The sequence below is a fragment of the Pelmatolapia mariae genome, linkage group LG20, assembly GCF_036321145.2.
Source record: "Pelmatolapia mariae isolate MD_Pm_ZW linkage group LG20, Pm_UMD_F_2, whole genome shotgun sequence".
NCBI lineage: Eukaryota > Metazoa > Chordata > Actinopteri > Cichliformes > Cichlidae > Pelmatolapia > Pelmatolapia mariae.
In genome coordinates this window covers 29,562,960-29,583,159 of record NC_086244.1, presented here as the reverse complement: position 1 = coordinate 29,583,159, position 20,200 = coordinate 29,562,960, and the positions used below count along the sequence as shown (strand labels likewise).

Here is a 20,200-nt window from a genome sequence, read left to right as displayed (position 1 = left end):
TAATGAACATACTCACAGGAATACCTACAGCATATGAAGTCATGCACTCAGCAACCTGGGAAAACAATCAGCTTCTCTGCTTACTTATCCCTCTAGGAGCAACAGTCAATATTTCCGGTGAAAGCAGTCGATATCTGGAATAGTGGATAATGGATACTGAGGCACAGACTTCCAATTTTGTCAACCAGCCATTGTTTGCTAATAAAGATACTTTAAAAAAATAATAATAATAGAAAGATGAAGGTCCAGTTTGCATTTTGGCAATTAGACTTTAAGTATAAAACAGAAACCAAGTACATTCCTGCAGATCTGCATACAACATATAGTCATGTGAAAATGAAAGTTTTCACAGGGCTCCATTCAATTCTGTGAAAAACTAAGCACACCCCTACTGCTTTCATAGGAATTCAGAGGGTAAGTAGCAGCCCGGTATGGCACTTTATAAAACTGATTATCAGCAAGTGTGAACATCTGTATAAAAACTGTTCTTTGGTCCTGACCTCTTGAGGTGGGCGCTAACACAGTGCTGCATTCTTCCCAGGAGCAGACATCCCAGCAAATTCGCTCCAGACAGTCAGATCATGCAGTTTTATAGGAACTGCATACAACAGAAGAGCCGCACTTCAGGTTCTGCAGGCCTCTGTTAGCATGTTAAATGTAAAAAAGTTAATGACAGCACAAACAGAAAAAGAGAAAAAGACTAACAAGTATGTCTTGTTTGGAAGAAAATGGAAGTTCTGCTTAGGCTTGTAAACTTGCATCTGGACAAACCACAAGATTTTGGAAGAATGTCCTTTGAACAGACGAGACCAAAGTAGAGATGTTTGGGCAGAACGCACAGGCGCCGTTTTTGGTGAAAACCAAACAAGGCGCCTGTGTATCAGCACAAACACCTCATACCAGCTGTCAAGCATGGTGTTAGAGGTTTGATGATTTGGACTTATTTTGCAGCCACATGAATTGGGCAACTTAAGTTGACCAAGAACTCCTCTGTAAACCAAAATGTTCCAGAGCCAGATGTGAGGCCATCTGTTCGACAGCTAAAGCTTGGCTTGTATTGCTTCACGGAACAGGACAATGATCCAGTATTTAATGGTCCAGTCAAGGTCCAGGAGAGCTGTGCATAAACAAATGCCCACAAACCTCAATGAACTGAAGCAATGTTGTAAGGGAGAGGGGGCCAAAATACTTCCAAAATGATGTGCGAGACTGATAAAGACAGAAAAAATATTGTTTGCGTATATTTTGACGTCTGTTAAGTGCAGAGAAGATAGGGAGAGATAACAAGGGGAGGTAGACAGCAAATGGGATCAGGTCAGATTTGAACACAGTTCTTTGCATTATCCTTACAGCAGATGGGTCACCTGCTCAACCTAGTGAGCTAAACTGGCACCCTCTCAAGTGACTACTTCAAGTTATTGCTGCCAAATGTGATTCTAAAAGCTACTAAATCATGGGGTGTACTTAGTTTTTTATAGGACTGCATAGAGGGCTGTGAAAGCTTTTTCCCACATAACTGTATATCTGGATGCTTATGTTCAGATATTTGTTTATAATGCATGATGCATTCAGTAAAATTCAAAGTACAACATTTCTGAAGGGTTTCAGTGGAGGTGTGTTATCAGTTGAGAGATCCAGCATTACTGTCAATTTTGAGGGAGTAAATGATATGCTGCTAAAAACGAGCTATTTCATACTGTAGATTCATTCTGTAGAAAGCTACATAAAATGATACGTAGAGTCTGCAATCTTCCTTTCTCTGTCTTGTTGTGAATGGGAACCAGGGCAGCATCCTTGATTGTTTGGACAATTTGTATGAATCAATGGGATGTCAACATGCCTAACAGTCGGTGTCACCTACATAAGCGTCTGTTCAGTCGTGTTTTTTTTTTCCAAAATAATGTTTATCTAATAGGTTAGCAGTAAGAATTTATAGGTTAGAGATATTTTATTCCTGTCCTAGGAATTCAAACAGCGTTTGACCTTAAAACTATTCCCAAGTTATGTTAAGTACATTGACCTCCTTTACTGAGTATACATAAGAGAACATATTAGTGTTGAATGGTAGGCGGTGCCTATTTTACTCATGTAAACTGATTAATCTCTAAGCTAGTCATCGCATAAATCAAATGATGCATTTTGACAGCTCATTCTGAGAGATTTCACTGCTTGATTTGTTTTAATCAGCGAGGATTAACTTTACAGTGACCCGCCCCAAACCCCCTGCTCTAATAATTTTGCTACGCACATTCGCCACCTTCTTTGACTCCAAGTGATAATGAAGCACACACAGATGAGTTTCCAATCACACAGTCTGTCTTTTTGCATCAGCTCGAGAAAGTGGAACTCTGCACTTCAGACACTGAAGCACAGCATCTGTGCTAAACCCTGTAATTCCCTTTGTTAACTCTTCCCAAAAGAGAGTGCTTATGCTATGTAGATTCAGGTAGCATCACTCCCTCTGGGCTTGCTTTCTCTTTGGGAGGATGAACTTGCTGCCTCATTGATTTGGATGTCGTATCATTTATCTCAGCTGTGGTGTGACATGATTTGCAGCAGACTTAACAGTCTTGCTACGCAATCTGCCTCCAAGACTGCTGAGTGCCAAAGGTTTGGAGAATGTGTGTATGTGGTTTCTCCTGAACAAGGACATCTTGCCACTCCCTCTTTCCCAACCCCCACTGTCCTATACCTGGTTTCCCAGAGCCAGGCTCTGCCCTTAAGGATTGATGGACTGGCTGTGTATGCCATTAGAAGAGAGCCACTGATTATAAAGCCGAGATGTGGAGGGAGCAGCTTGAAAAAAAAAAAGGCGAAGCTCAGTGAGGAATGATCAGTGATTGGGTAATACAGTGGGTGGCTTCTCTGGATTCCTGTGTAGATACAGTAATTTTGCTTATGCTACTATGGTGCATATTTTTTGCAAGTGAGTGTGTAGATGCACATTGTTAACATAAAAGCCAGTTATATTGTGGGTACACTGTTCATTATACAGTACACGAGGCAGCATAGAGAGTTGTTTTTTTTTTTAAAGCATGCAAAACGTATTTTATTTTATAAATGGTCTAGCAGCTGGAGGCATTTTCTACACGGTTAGATTACTGAGCTTCTTGTGGCTAAGTAATGATTTCCAGATCTAAATGTGTAAAAAGAAAAAAAAAGATGTATGAACTCATGTTTCCTTACAGCCAGACCACTAACATGGACATCATCTAAATTAAATACGAAGTCCATAAACCCAACAGAGAAGTAACACTGGGGTCTCACTTTTATTTTCCAAGAATCCTCACGCTATTAGCTGCAGGTGTGTCACCATGGTGAATTACCAGTCCCTCTGCACGGGTGACATCTAATAATAAGCACTGAGTGTTGTTTTTTTTTTTTTTTTTTTTTTTTTTGGGGGGGGGGGGGGGGGGGTTGTGCACGTCAAAGGCACTGTGAAGAGGGATTACCTCCAAAAAAGTGCCAGAAAACCATTAAGCTAGCAGCACAATCCAGTTTACTCCCTGAGGATTTCTCGCACACTTGAACAAAAGAAGAGACCTGAATTCATATTAATAGGCGAGAAAATGTATCTCCTAAAACACTGCACAAACAGACAGGTTGTATTTGTTTTAGCAAAATAATATTTCATCACAACTCTAAATTGATGTATTACAGAATTAAAAAATGAGTTAATAACTCAAAACTAACAATCAGTGAATTCAATTAATTGAAGTGTTGCCCATCCCTGCCTTTCATTTATATCATTTCTATTAATCCTTCTAGTATCTATGCAAATGTTTTCATATGTATTCTAGAAGGACATCTTTAAATGCTTTTAAGTACCACCGATGAAATTCAAGGTCAGTTTCTGTGTAGGCTGCAGGCCACATGCTACAATGCTAGAGTTTTTTTCTGTTTAGAGAACCTTTTAAGCATCTGTGGTCAATTTATTTCATGCCGCTAAATCACTGGTCTGTATGGAAACACATTACATTTGCAAATAAGGCCGTCAGTGCAAAGAAGTAAAGTCTGAACCCCTCGGGGGATGTTGCAAGAAATGCTTGAGAGGATGGTGCATTTCTTCCAGAGACAGCGACACTGGATTTGATTAAATTGAACTGGGCGACTAGGCCTCTTTACTTATTCAAGTAGGCAGGTCTGAGCTACATATTTAAATGCTACCTTGGTCTAAAACTTGAAAAACAGAGCCGTTGGCAGCATTCAATCCACTGTCACAGGCAAACCTTGTGTTTTTGGAAGTATTTCTTATCACAGTCTATTGTTTTGCTTAAAACCACAAGCATGAATTTAAAAATGTGGTTTTTTTAGTACAGGATTGTGAAACTTCCTTGAGCTTCTTTGTTGCAAAAGAAAAAAAAATCCCAAATCCCAAAACAAGTTTCTTGCAGAGCTTTGATATTGTAAGCAAAAGAAGTGCTGATGACACTGTTTGCTGCTTTTGTCACTGATTTGTTCACACACTAGACTTATTTTTTTCCCAGTATACTCTGGAGGAAGGCAAACACTTGACGCTGTTAGCACATGCACGATTTCCTGACAGCATACTGTGCTTGAGAAGTGAGAGGAATCCACAAGCTGTCATTCCTGTGCTTCCCCTGCTCTGCTGTGACATATTTTTGAGACGCTATATTTGACAAATTTCTTCTGCCCATCTGCAAGTGAAGGATGGGCCTGTGGGCAACTAATGCCTGCCTGAAGACATCAGTTTTGGGGCGCTTCTAAATTGACAAGCTTTTTGAAAAACTGGCATGAAGACAAATGAACTCAGTCAGGTTGCAGCAAATGGCGCATTGTGGACATCATTTTGCCCTAGATGATCAGCCATCATGTGTTTTACTATCTGGCAATTTATCTAAGCTGCCCTGCTGCAGATGATGAGTGCTCGGAGTGTCACGTTGTCTGCTTTTTGCTTCGTTTTGTTGGCGTGAAGTTAATACTCTGCAGTTTGAGACTTTTTTCAGTTGAGTGAGTTTGAAACGCTTGCAGTTGATCCAAGCATTCGCTAATACATTTGAGGTGCTCAGTAATGATTCCTGTGTGGACTGGAATGTAGCACAGAGGAAATAGTCTCCAGAGATACAAAGACATGGTGAGTGAATTCTGTCTGTATATGTGTACGTGGGACTGTGAAGATCGTGAGTTTGACTGTGTGAATTTTGCTTGTCTGTCTTGTGAAAGAAAAGAATTTCAATAACTGACTGATAAGTTAAATGCAGCTAATCTTATTGATATGTGCTGTGTTTTGGAATACATTTAAGCTGGCAGTGTTTCTCGTGGAGACAAAGCATATTTCATTTGAAGATAAGATCTTTTCTTTTTGGCAGTCAGCGATACACTTAATCATAGATGTTAGATGTTTCTCATCTTTAATTTGTTAGCCAAAAAGAAAAAGTATTTCACAGACATGTCAAATGTGATTTAAAAAAGAATCAACAAAAGAAAACACAAAAAAATAACACAGAAATGCAGAAGCAAGAACAATTAAAGTCAACTGTCTTGGACCATATATAACATCTAATGCCGTAAGAGCTAGCCTTGGAGGTATTACTGAAACTGACTTATGGTTCCCAAATTATTTGCAATTTTACTTAGAGTTAACAGTTAAAAGTCAGCCGGATAAAGATGTAGCTTCATCCTTATCAGAGGATAAGGATGAAGCTACATTCTGCAAATCAAGTATATAAGGTCTATATATCAGACTCACTTTGTATTGACAACAGTAAAATGCAAATAGCATCCAACTAAACTGAATCGAAACATCCCATAGCTAATGTTTTAAGACAAATACCTAATAATATACCGTACCTTTATGAAGGTCAACAATTCTTACTGACATTGTTCACCTTTAATGGTCATTAAAATAAATATTGTTACATAAATATGTTACCTGTTCAAGTTCATAACAGTACAATTAGAAAAAGGCTGGAAGATTTGCCAGGAGAAAGCTTCCTCCCTCTAAAAAGATCCTGGCAGCTCATCTTAGGTTTGCAAAGTTGCATCTGAACAAACCACAAGACTTCTGGAACAATGCCATTTAGACAGAAGAGACCAAAATGCGCAGCTCTACGTTAGGAGAAACCCAAACATAGCGTATCAGTGCAAACACGTAATGATGAAACTGACAGCTAAACCAGCTGAAACCGGGTCATGCAACAGGGCAGTGATAACAAGCACAGCAGCAAATCTACAACAGAGTGGCTGAAAAAGAAAAGAATCAAAGTGTTGCAATGACCCAGTCAAAGTCCAGACCTCAACCTAATTGAAATGCTGTGATGGGACCTTAAGAGAGCTGTGCATAAACAAACCTCTGCAAACTTGCTGCTAAAGGTTTTTCTACTTGCTTTTGAATCATGGGGTGTTCTTAAGATCATGCAAAACTTGTCTTCACCAGGCGACTAAAGACAGAAACATCAGAAGACTCATTTTAGATATTTTTAAGATTATTTTCTTTTTACACGACACTCTCAAGAGAAAGGGAATGGAAAGGAAGTGCGAGATGGATTTGATGTGTTTATTATAGCAAAAACTCAAGTTACCACAAGCAGTGTAAAAAAGGTCATTATTAGTGACAAACCCATGGAGATCATTTTATCATTTTATTCTTATGTTACCTGCAGAGCTGTGGAGCTGAAGGTAAAAGCACCTCATTCTTTTTAGTTTCTGGTTGACAGGTTTATTCTGACTTTCATCACTTTTAAAATGATATACAATCCAGTGTACACTGCTTGCCTTGCAAATAGCAAACGTGGTCATGAAACAGAGAGTTTTTACAGGACTTTGACAGGAAAACTTGAAGTAATCATTTTTTTTATCAGTTGCTTAAATTGTGGAGGAATTCTGGCCCACAACGTTACTTCAGTTAACGGAAGTTCACAGACATCCATTTATGCACAGCTCTCTTAAGGCCCACCACAGCATTTGATTTAGGCTGAGGTCTGAATTTTGACTGGTCTGTTGCAACACTTACATCCTTTGGCAGATTTGTAGTTGTGCTTGGTCTCATTGTACTGTTGCATGACCAAAGTTTAGCCAAACTTCAGGTGTCAGATTCATCAGGAATCTAGAATAGTATACAGAGGAATTAATAGTTGACTCAACAGCAACATGCTCATGTTCTGTGGCTGCAACAACAACAAAGCCCACATCATGACCCTTCTATCAGCAGAGGTTTGGGATGAAACAATTGTGAGACCTTGCCTCACCTTATCATGTGACCTGTTGAGATCACCTGAAGCAAGATGTGAGTGGTGTTTGAGGTGCCTGGGAAGGGATCTTAAAACTGGATTGTAGATGGCAGACAGTAACCCCTTCTATTCAAAGATTGCTGCTCACATAGATGGCCTCTTTAACTCTTCTTTCAAACCATCCGTCTCCTCTGTCGATTTTTGAATGAGGCAAGGTCTGACAGTGCTTTTACCCAAAACCTCTGCTGATAATGATCCACGCTTTTTTTTCCACACTTTGACTCATGTGATGCAGCACATAATCAATAGTGGGTCAACGACCCTCCTAAGGGACAGCTCCCACTTAGGTTTAAATACCTGGGACTCTCCACCATTTGGTTTTAGGACTAAAGAAGCTTCTCGGATGAGGGGTAAAATATCTTCAAGAAACTTGAAGATGTTCAGTCGCTTTTTTTCCAAGCTCCTTAGATTATGTCCAGACATTTCCACCACTTTCATTGTTCCAGATGTTCCAAACCTAAGCCATACTGCCATGTTCCTTTTAGAGAGAAGAGGTTTTTATCCTGGTAACCATTCCAAACAACCCATACTTGTGTTTTTGTACACCGTATTGATCATGTGACTTCATGGTGATGGTGTAGGATCAAGTAAATAAGGCCCCACCTACATAGGCCTAGTGTGGATGGGGCTTCTGTGGTGCATGACCATCTGACAGCATGTGGAACATGACTAGTATTTCAAAGGTGCAACATACTTTACGGCAACATTTCTCTATTTCTGTCTTGCGTTGCACATTTTCAAGTTTTACTACAAGTACAAGCACAGTAGCTAGTGAGTATTTGTAAACAAACATGAAACACTACAAATCAGACACCAGGAGGTTTTTGACACTGTACCTTCTATTGATGTGATTTCACTCAATAAGAACCAGCAACCTCTAGGAACCACAAGCACCCATTTGGCAAATACAAAATTTTTCCTTGCAGCTGGTGGTTGTATTGTCCAATACGCATTACATAAGCATAGCACAATCTGACCTCTGCCAAAACATCTACTTTTATAGATGTTTTCACATTCGTTAATGATCATTTAATAAAGTGAGTTTAATTAGCAGCTCCTGGCTGTTTCTTACCCTCTCAGTTCCTATGAAAGCAGTAAGGGTGTAGGACTGCTCAGAGTCACGTGAAAACTTTCTTTTCCGCATGAAAAGAAAAATGGTGACGATAATGAGGCATGTCAGTATCTGACAGGATCAGTAGTACACCACTTTGGGCCTCTGCAACCTTAGTTAGTTGTAGGTGCAGTTGTTTGGTCAGCCTAGAAAAACATCTACATCACACCCACTTCCACAGACGTGTACCACAGTGCCCACATAATGCGAGTTTAATAGATAACTGTGGAAGCAGAGAGGAAGAGCTGTCTGGGATTATTTTAGTTGTCTGACTCAAACAAATGCTAAAATCTGCAGAACAGTGATATCTGTGAGTAGTAGCGTACAGTACATTAGTTATATAACCAACATAAGCACTTTTCCATATTTACTGAGTTTCTCTTTTCTTTCAGGTTAGTTCAGTCACACGCTGTCCAGTAAATGTTAAAGTATAAATAAGAAAAGGTATTTCTGTAAAGACATAAGTTATGTAAATGCAACTATTTTTGGAGGCCCTCAGTCCTGAACAATGTTTTCTGAGCTTCTGAGCTCCACCTGCCACATAATACATAGTTCACAAAGACGTTCCCTGATGCTCGCTGTTTGAAGTTAAAGGACCAAAGAGCTCCAGATGATTTTGCGGAGAAAGACCTTTAAAAGGAGTCTGTGTGAAGATGCTGACTTTCATTGGATTTTTGTGTGTAAGAAACAGCACAGGCTCACACCTCGCACACATCTCAGCTTCCATCATCTCACTCACACAGATGATTAGTTGTGCGGAGACCAGAACTGATGTGGACCTGCAGTGATTGAATCATAAAGTGACCCAAATGAAAAAATTGATTGGCCTCACAATCATGATATGTGTGAAATGAGCGGCCTAAAGTCTCTGACACTGATCTATTAGGATTCCTCTCAAGCTCGCTTGTGATTCACAGACACATTGTTCTGACAGCTGCCTCATGGGGATGACATTCACACTGAGTGCGTGTATTACAGTGGGCAGATCTGATTGGCTCACGTGAATGGATGTACAAGTGGGATTAGATTAGAAATAGATGTGGGAGTAAAACAATGGACTTGGGGATTTGAATCGTCTTCAGTATGTTTCTGAGTACAAAACAGCAATTGAATCTTTTTTAAAGAAGATTGTATTTGTAATAAGAAATGTCTAAGAAGCTCATCAAATAACCCTGAAGCCTATTTAAATTTGGAGGTGTTTGTTACATGTCATCCACCTTTCTGTCCCATATTTCCTGCCTGCACTGTCTGAACAGATTTTTTGTTTTGTTATTTATCTGCCCTCCATGTGTATTTATGTTTGACTCTGACGTCAAGGCTTTGCATTAATATAAGTTGTACAAGGCAAATTTCACAAATATTGTAGAAAATACATAAATCTGAACAATGATGTTGTTACCCATTAGCTATATTGAAGCCAAGAGGTAAGTCAGCTGCTCACAACAAGGTTAACATGAAGAGATGATGCTCACTTATACTTCGAACCAGTTTAGAAGCGCAGTGAGTTTACAGAAGTGTCTTTGGACTGTGGAAATAAAGCTGGAACTCATTGAGAACAAGTTTGAAATCAAAACCTTCCTGCTATGAGTGAAAATGCTAACCGGTGCCCTAATGAGAGTACATTTTGTAACCAATTATATTATTATTTATTAAATAAACTAATTAAAAACCTGCAGGCCCTTCAAAGTTGTGGAGATTCACTGCATAGAGCGCGTGACATCTGCAGCCTTCCAAGAGCCAGACTGCACTCCTCTTTGATCTGGCTTCATTATGCAGCGTGAGACTGACCTATCATGAAAGCTGAGACGTGCTGTGTTCAAGACTCCAGAATTGTAAACACAGAAGTGTCATCAGGCAGCTGGTTGAGGGAAAAAATGCAAATTAGTTCCCCCACCTCTTTTTTTTGTTTTTAAAGAAAAAAATGCTACTGTACTGTAATACTACCACCACTTTAATGGTTTGCAAACACTTTGCTGGCCATTATAGGACCAAATATACTTCTCTTCTGCACCTTTATACTATTTATCAGTGCTTCACATGCCTCTTTTTCACTAATCCGTATTTTTATTAACTCTACTATAACTATAACTATACTAGTAATGAATATTAACTGCTGCATATTCTGGAGTTTCTTAAGTGGGAATTGTTACATTACAGAGTAATGTATGCACTCCTTGCTTGCAACCGCCATCTTGAGATTGAAAAATTGCAGCGCAGTACTTCAAGATAAAGAATATAAAGAGTCATCCCTAATAACTCGGCAATTATCATCATGTATGTTTGAAGACGGGGAAAGGAGGGACATTGTTAAAACTCTGCACTGATACTGGCCCGTCGAAGTCCAAATTAGCTCAGCTTAAGAACTTAAACAGCTCGTATTTCTGTAGAAATTTTCCAATTTAATCTTCAAATTTTAGCCTGCATCTAAAGCTCACATAAACCCATGACCCCGTCCTCACCTTTCAGAGTAAAGCTATAGTCTCCCTCAGGGCTTTTTCTTACCTAATTCATTCTTCTTATCTGTAACACCCAATCTGAATATGAGCCATTTTCCTGTACGTCACGTGGAGAAAAAGCACTGTGCAGGAGTCAAACTGGGTATAGCACTGGTCACCTTCAAATGACAAGCTCCATCTGTCTGTAGCTCTCCCGGATATTGTAGCAGCAGTCTTGTATGTTAACTCATCTCTTTTCCTCTCTCTGGTCTCTTTCGCCTCATAACCTTTTTTCTTTGCTACTCTGTCCTTTGTCCTGTCTCATCCTCAGACCGATCTCAGTGTCCTCTTTCCCTCCTTTCACCTTATTTTCTTTCTCATTCTCCTATCACAGTGTGTCTGTTGTCCTGTGTGTTGCTGCAGGACTCTCTGGTTGATGTAATTTATGCTATCTCCTTTGCTAGCGTGAGAAGGAGCGTCCTGAAGCCAAATGCTCTTCATGCAGAGTGCTCCTGTGGGAGGCTGTGAGCCAGCACTGACTGAGCTGACCCTTTTTTATTTTTTCTCCTCCCCGTCAAGATCTCTCTACACACAATCCAATAACCATGCACATTAAAAACAACTGCAGCCATAAAGGATAATTAAAGATACCAAACATAGTAGCTGTCAGCTGCACAGGAAGTTGAAATGGATGTCTGTGGTTGTTCATTACACCAAAGTCCAGCTTAAGTGAAGATTCAGTATGCTCTGTGCAGTTTTGCTTACGTCTCATGAGTGAAATCCATCAGGACTCTATAGGCAGTTTGGACTTTTAATAGCAGTGAACACTTCACACTAGTTTTTGGAGCACGAAGAGATTTGATGTTGACAGAACATGTTTATGTGTGGTTGCAGGACTGTAATCCATTTCTATGACAACAGAGAAGGCTTTGGCTGGGGAAATGAAGACTGCGATGGAGGGTGACGCCAGGAGAACCAATCAGGTGGGAGCACAGCTGTAGATCATTTTATTCAAGCCTCTCAATCACTCAGGGGCCTTCCGGCTTTCTCGTTGATATGCAAGGCAGTGAGCCCATCCTGCCCGTGCCACTAACTTAACATCTTAGAGCAGCGGCTCACACGACATGCATTTGATGACTGCCTCATATGATCAAATAATTTAAGTCTTTTTTAAGGGCAAGACTAAAAATTCAAACAGTTAAATAAAAGACAAAATGCAAATTTTAAGCTCACTCACTGAGAGATAGGATTCTCCCTCTCCCAGGTTCCAGAGGACCAGGGGGATATGGATGATAACTCAGAGAAGACCCCCAGCAAAGCCTCCAAATCCCCCCAGAAAAGCTCCAAGCGGCCCAAGACTGTCCCCGTCAAAGTCACCCTACTGGACGGCTCTGACTATGAAACCGCAGTTGAGGTATGCTACTTAATTTTTATTACTGAGAAGAAAATGATACATCAGGGGGAGAAAAACCAAGCAAATCAAATTAAAAAGAAGCCTAAATGGTAAAAATTTTTCTTTACTCAGCTTTGGTTGGTGTATCAATAGAGGCAAAACAATAATTTAGTAATGAACAAAAACACGGTGGAAAAAAATCAAGACGCACATGAAGCATCTCACTTACAAATGACTCAGCCTTTCCTTTATGGAACAGATCAACTAAAAGCATTAGATTTGTAGGAAGAGATAACGAGATTGGTAATGACATTATCTGATGTTGTCTTTGCTTTAACATACAGCATAGCAGTCTGACTGTCTGACTACACAGTCTGCCTTCAAATGCAACGATTCCCGTATTTTAGCTAAGCTGTTGTTGTTGACTCTTAATGCAGATTTGTCATAGTAGCAAAGAGGGTTCTCATACTTGTCTTTAATAGTAGTGACCTTGCTCTACTGGAATGTATCACACTCCTGTTACTTCATTTCTGCCATTTTTGCTTATTGGTGATTATCACAAATGAAAATGCTCCCACCCCCCTTTCTACTCTACATTCTTTCTATTTTACTTAAGTCCAGAGTACTTTACTTTGATAGGCTATTTACTGCTACATATGACCTTGCTGTTGCGGTGCTCTCAGGTATTATTTGATAGGTACAAAGTTATTATCTTTTAAACTCATCTTTTCACCTTCACAGTGAAAGACACTGCTTCCTTCCTAAACTCTTAAGTATGTGTTTCACCAGCAGTAATTCTTCAAAATATGCAGAAAGCGGATCAGAAAAACGCCATTTTAAAAGGTTGCTTTGCAGCGCCGTTGACATGCAGTGTGGCTGTTTTGCTGTGCTTGAAAACACACGTGCATGCGTGATTTTTGCTGTGCAAATTATATTTTTATATATATTTAAAAAGCTAGTGTTTGAAAAAGAGCTCTTGACTCAGCAGACCACACTACGTTACACCTCCATAGGATTTAGTCTCCCTTGGTAATACGTGCTACTGAGTCAGGAAATGCAGCACTGTTGCTATTCTCGCTGAGAGAAGGAGGAGACGGATGGATGGAGGTGAGACAAGCTCCGCATTGTGGGGGACAAGGCTTCCGTAAATCGTGACTCAGTAGCCTTATGTGTTGGTAAATAGATGATTCTAACTCAGTGGATCCCCATCTATTCGAATTTCACATGCTCGTCGTGATCAAGTGTTGCAGAAAATTAATCTGCTCGCTGACTAAACTGACTTCTGAAGGGTGTCAGAGGAGGTGTTTTACACCAGCGGGAAACCCTGGGCAGGAATCACAAAGCTGTTTGGAGCCCCACTGGCACCTGCTGCTGATCGAGTGTGTTGCGGCTGGGAACGAGGTTCCCGTCACCCTCAGTCATGTCAACTGCATTCCATTTAAAGCTTACTGCCTCCCACCTGACCTCACATATTTTACTTAAGAGAGCCAACGAGCAGAGAAATCTGTCAGAAATCCTGACCGGTGTGGCACACACATACATAGATTTAACTCCAGCTTAACCCGTCCATCTTTCCTTCTGTCTTAGTTACGTGCATGCATACGCACACACACATTTCTTCAGGTCATCTGGGCTGTGACACTAGAGGTAGTGGGCTTTGACAGGAAATCCATGCAGGTGACAAATGAGCACTCTTATGTTTGACCGGGGAGAAAATAGAATGGGAGAAGGAAAGAGGAGGAGGAAAAGATGAAGAGTGGGGTGGAAGTGTATAAAAAAGATGGAGAGGAGGTAGATACTGAGGGTGCTGGTTGTTACTGTAATATGGATAGGAGTGTGTGTATCTGTGTGTTAGCAGTGCATAAAAGGCAAACAGGGACAGAATGATGAATGCAGGGAGACTTCTTCTGTAATTAGAGTCACGATGTCCACCAAGCAAACCGACCGTGATAATAAAAAATAAAAAAACAGAGAAAAAAAAGGGAAGCAATTTTAACTTCCTATTCATATTGATGTTGACTAAGCTCAGTTATATAGTTCTGCTTTAACCAAAGCTGTACTATTAAAGCAAGAACTCCACCACCCGCTTATAACACTTCACTGCCTTCAAGATCACCCAAACTCCCTATGTTTTAAAGCCATCTCAAACAGCTAGGTTTTGGAATAAAAATCCAGTTTTACTCAGATTTTAACCACTTAAAATTCCGCTATACAGAATACTCTCTGCTGTTCCAACCCAACAAATACTGTTAATTTTCATGGTCAACCGCATGAGATTGTGAGTTTGAAAAGCTGCTCAGGGATTGCTTTCCTGTACTCAGTGCAGTCTGTGCTGACATTTCAAGAGCTCATGCTGCTCAGACTTGCCTTGTTTTTGCATTATCTGAATGACTGCAATATTTTTTAAAAAGTCTTCCATTCAATTATCCCATACTTCCACTGTAGAAATGTAGTTCTTGTTCACATTAGCGAAACTAAACTCTCATCCAAATCACTTCAATTCAATTCAATATTTTATAACACCAAATCACAACAACAGTAGCCTCAAGGCTGTCTGTATCGTAAGGTAAAGACCATACAATAACACAAAGAAAACACAAAAAACCCCAACATAATATGACCTCCTATGAGCAAGTGCTTTGGTCTCAGGGAGGGGTGGCCTTCAGAAACGTCTGGTATAAACTGTACACCTATAGTTCAGAGTTTTCGGAAAAGAGTAACTCCAAAAAACCCATCAGCTCATGAATGTGAGGTTCATGTGGTTGACTCGGTCAAACCAAATAAAATATTCATAACAGTAGGATCAAGCTCTGCCCCCTTTAGGAAAGCTGAAAGCTCATCTGCAGTGTATTCTCCATCGTTTCTTCTAACATGCAACATGACACAGCCCCTCACTTTCTCCTCTAGACAGGTTGGAGTGAACTGTGGGTGGATGTCACCCACATCCACCTTTTCTCTTACCACACTCTGCGTTATAAACTAATTCAGTAACAGTAAATGATGAGTAACCTTGCAGAGCTTCAAAGATATCACAGCAGCAAGAACCAAACAAAATTGGACCTTACTTTGGTTCTTGCTCAGGTAATTTATGCAGCTGCACAGCAGCCATGCTTAGAAGTATGAGCAGTAGTGCAGGAACAGTCATTTTAGAGATGGGTAGACTTTACAGCACACAGGAGGCTCTGGAAGTGATGGTGCACTATGAGTGTGAAGATGGCACCTCATCCTCTTCTGAGGACTCTGAGGCTGACATCGAGGAGGCTTCAGAGGTAGAAACTTTGAGTCCAACTCTGACTCATCTGAAGGTGAAAGTGGAGAGGAGATGGTTGAAGCAGTGACAGGATGGACTTCTGTGTCACAGTATTTTGATGTCCCACAAAGATGCTCTTCTCTGCTACATACATCTGCTACTCTGCCTGGGACCCACACACCATGCCAGCTATGCGCTGCTGCTGATGGATAAAATCCTGCAGTAAATTGTAGCCACAACAAACCTGCATGGGAAACACTCAGTGGCTTATTTGGACACAGAGGAACTGCAGACTTATGTAGGGATGCTCATTTTGGATGGTGTTTACAGGCTAAAAAATGAATCAGTTCAAATCTGCAGGGTGCTGCAATTTTAAGGCAGTGTGACTTTTGCATGGATAGAAAGAGAAGAGCTGGCAGCACCATATGGGAACCCTATATGCAAAGACCACAGTCTGTCCATTTGCACCCTCTCGACTATCTCAGCTGGAGACCCTCTTCTTTAAAATGGGTAAAATCCAAAAATTACAATTAATAGTTGCTATTTATATTTCCGCCTGAAGTAGTTTTAAACGACTGTGTGATTTAACCTCCTAGGACCTGGCATCCACATATGTGGACATCACATTGTGGGTTATCTAGACCACAATACTAAATTTTGCTCTGCAAAGGCCTGATATCTTCTTCTCAGAAACTACATCAGGTAAAAAGAAAATTCTTTGTTTCTACATTCAGGTCCCAATCAGCCCAAATAGCAAAGAGAAATTAAAAATGCATACCATGAAAGAGTTTGGGTCTTAGGAGGTTAAAGTGGGAAAAAAATTACTACATAATACTTTTAAAGCCATTTGTGAGAAGATGGCATTTTTTTGGGGGGGGGGGTAGGACCTCAAATATCAATTTTTGAAAAACACTGTACAAAACACTGTACAAAAAAAATAAAATGCATGAAAAATTAATGTTGCTGACAATCATTGACCCATCTGAGGGCGTAATAAAAATAACAATTAAAGTTAAAAAATTATTACTACAGTGGCTTGCAAAAGTATTCGGCCCCCTTGAACTTTTCCACATTTTGTCACATTACAGCCACAAACATGAATCAATTTTATTGGAATTCCACGTGAAAGACCAATACAAAGTGGTGTACACGTGAGAAGTGGAACGAAAATCATACATGATTCCAAACATTTTTTACAAACAAATAACTGAAAAGTGGGGTGTGCATAATTATTCAGCCCCCTGAGTCAATACTTTGTAGAACCACCTTTTGCTGCAATTACAGCTGCCAGTCTTTTAGGGTATGTCTCTACAAGCTTTGCACATCTAGCAACTGAAATTCTTGCCCATTCTTCTTTGCAAAACAGCTCCAGCTCAGTCAGATTAGATGGACAGCGTTTGTGAACAGCAGTTTTCAGATCTTGCCACAGATTCTCGATTGGATTTAGACACCAGACAGGTCAGGGATAAAGTTATTGAGAAATTTAAAGCAGGCTTAGGCTACAAAACGATTTCCCAAGCCTTGAACATCCCACGGAGCACTGTTCAAGCGATCATTCAGAAATGGAAGGAGTATGGCACAACTGTAAACCTACCAAGACAAGACCGTCCACCTAAACTCACAGGCCGAACAAGGAGAGTGCTGATCAGAAATGCAGCCAAGAGGCCCATGGTGACTCCGGACGAGCTGCAGAGATCTACAGCTCAGGTGGGGGAATCTGTCCATAGGACAACTATTAGTCGTGCACTGCACAAAGTTGGCCTTTATGGAAGAGTGGCAAGAAGAAAGCCATTGTTAACAGAAAACCATAAGAAGTCCTGTTTGCAGTTTGCCACAAGCCATGTGGGGGACACAGCAAACATGTGGAAGAAGGTGCTCTGGTCAGATGAGACCAAAATGGAACTTTTTGGCCAAAATGCAAAACGCTATGTGTGGCGGAAAACTAACACTGCACATCACTCTGAACACACCACCCCCACTGTCAAATATGGTGGTGGCAGCATCATGCTCTGGGGGTGCTTCTCTTCAGCAGGGACAGGGAAGCTGGTCAGAATTGATTAGAAGATGGATGGAGCCAAATACAGGGCAATCTTGGAAGGAAACCTCTTGGAGTCTGCAAAAGACTTGAGACTGGGGCGGAGGTTCACCTTCCAGCAGGACAACGACCCTAAACATAAAGCCAGGGCAACAATGGAGTGTTTAAAACAAAACATATCCATGTGTTAGGATGGCCCAATGAAAGTCCAGATCTAAATCCAATCGAGAATCTGTGGCAAGATCTGAAAACTGCTGTTCACAAACGCTGTCCATCTAATCTGACTGCGCTGGAGCTGTTTTGCAAAGAAGAATGGGCAAGAATTTCAGTCTCTAGATGTGCAAAGCTTGTAGAGACATACCCTAAAAGACTGGCAGCTGTAACTGCAGCAAAAGGTGATTCTACAAAGTATTGACTCAGGGGGCTGAATAATTATGCACACCCCACTTTGCAGTTATTTGTTTGTAAAAAATGTTTGGAATCATGTATGATTTTCGTTCCACTTCTCACGTGTACACCACTTTGTATTGGTCTTTCACGTGGAATTCCAATAAAATTGATTCATGTTTGTGGCTGTAATGTGACAAAATGTGGAAAAATTCAAGGGGGCCGAATACTTTTGCAAGCCACTGTATATAATATTTTGTATATTTTGGCGGTAAGGTTGAGGGTGAGCTGTGAAAATTCAGTTTGCATGTTTGAGAGTTTTGGCATGTGATATTTGTTCAAATAACCTGTTATATGCATAAATAAGAATTGTGTACATGTGTTTGTTACAAAAAAATGTTACATGCTGAATTAGGTTACATAATGGCTGGCAGCATGATGGTGCAGCGGATACACTGTTTCCTCACAAAGAGAAGATCCTGGGTTCGAGGCTGGTTAGAGACTTTTCTGTATGTAAGCAAAAAAAAATCTTGCTTGTGTTCTCTTTGTGCCTGCATTGGTTCACTCCGAATACTCCGGTTTCTTTGACTTCCTGCCAAAGACAAACATGTTATGTTAACTGGTGATGGTAAAATAGATAGATATGCACAAGTGACCTGTTTAGGATGGACTCGACCTATGACATCTGGAATAATCTCCAGCCTTCCCCCAAACTGAAATTGGATAAGTGGAAGGAAATGGATGAATAATATTTAATTGTGCTCTTTGCTTCCCAGTTCAGCCGTATAGATTCCTTGGTGATAGTTAGAGCAATTTCAGTGCGATATAATGTGGGGGGACCACAGAATGCAGTAAGAGAAAGTTGGCGAGTCATGTTTTCACTGAAGTGCTCTATAAGGGTGCATAACCAGAGAACTGGAAATGATTATCTGTATTCGTGATGGAGCTGAAAAAATGTCTGAATGCTGTCTTTAGCAGTTTTTGTTCATACCTTGTGGGGGAGAAAAGAGAAGTCTGTGTCACACATGTGTGACTTTGTAGTAACCCGCAGTGTTGTACCACTTGCTTGAACTTGGAAGACTTTCAAATACTTTCAATCTATATTATTTTGTTGCACTCGCTCCACCCTCCTTTCAGGATCTTGAGGTGCAAAAATTACTTTTTATAATATTTGGCATTTTTCAAACAGTTTTATAATGTTGGCTCTGCGGCACGAAAACACTTCTACTGGAATAGTTGGAAAAATGAGCATCCAAATGGGAAAATTCATGCGAATGCCCACTCAAGTAAGAAAAACAAAATTAGAAAAGTCTGAGAAGTGAGTCATACAGAAATACATGGCAGATGGAAGGGAGTAGTTAGGTGATAGTAGGAAAATATTGATTAATGGTGCACATACTGCACAAATCATTTTTTTGCTAACATGATATTAAGTTGTAACTTTTAGCTAATGCCCACACAAAGTGTTTAGTTATTACTGTAGATTTGCTAGTGGTTATAAAGTGGAAACAGCCAACAACCCAAGCAGTAAAATACAACACCAATCAAAACCTGAGAATCTATGATGCCTTGCATCGGCTGTTAGTACTATTAGCCACACAGCAACCACGCTATTTATCAGAAAATTTGGACTGATTGGATACACTGACGGGCGTTAGCTGAGGTGAAACCAAGTGATATAGTCACTTGTGTTAGCCTCTACCCATCAGTCACCCATCAATTGCATAATGCACAATATATAGTTAGGAGTTGGTGTCTGTTTGTAAAGCTCTACAAAGGAAATTTAGCACAGAGCATGTAGCCCCATGGCAATGGCACCATGCTTAAGCAGAATGCTGACTGAGTAAAAAGTTGGGTGGAAAATAAAAGGGAATGACAGTGAAGTTCACCATCAAGAGAAGGAAGCATGAAAAATACATAAAAGGGTTTTTTTTGGTTTTTCTTTTTAAAGTTTGCCTGTGAAACAGTGACTGGAGTAGACACGTTCCTTATTTTCAACACTCAGTTTCACTTCAGCTCACAGAAGTTTCACCTGATTAGAAGACTATCCCACATATGGGGAACGCATGGTCCACATATTTTCGCCACTGCCCACTAATGATAGCACACAGCTACAACAAAAGCTCTCTGCAGCACCTATGGACTACCAACGCACTGCCATGCTGCTTGCTTAACTTTAACTATACACTTTAAATGACTGTGTTATAAGAAATTTGCTTTACATGATAAATAAAAAAGCTATAGTAACATGTTTTTCCTATGAGGCTGTTACATTAAATTCTCTTTTACTGTTCTGCCAGTTGATTTCATGACCTTTGTTGGCACAAATTTTGCACTAC

General features: G+C 40.3%; 1 protein-coding gene across 1 annotated transcript in view; it reads left to right on the top strand.

Annotated features, from left to right (window-relative positions):
* si:dkey-178k16.1 (band 4.1-like protein 1) overlaps nt 1–20,200 on the top strand; it is a 43,619-nt gene that overhangs the window by 3,767 nt on the left and 19,652 nt on the right. Inside the window, exons 2-3 of the mRNA XM_063463345.1 lie at nt 11,691–11,779; nt 12,061–12,210. Of these exons, the coding sequence (XP_063319415.1) occupies nt 11,708–11,779; nt 12,061–12,210 (222 nt within the window). The 5' untranslated portion in view covers nt 11,691–11,707. The remainder of the gene's footprint in view (nt 1–11,690; nt 11,780–12,060; nt 12,211–20,200) is intronic.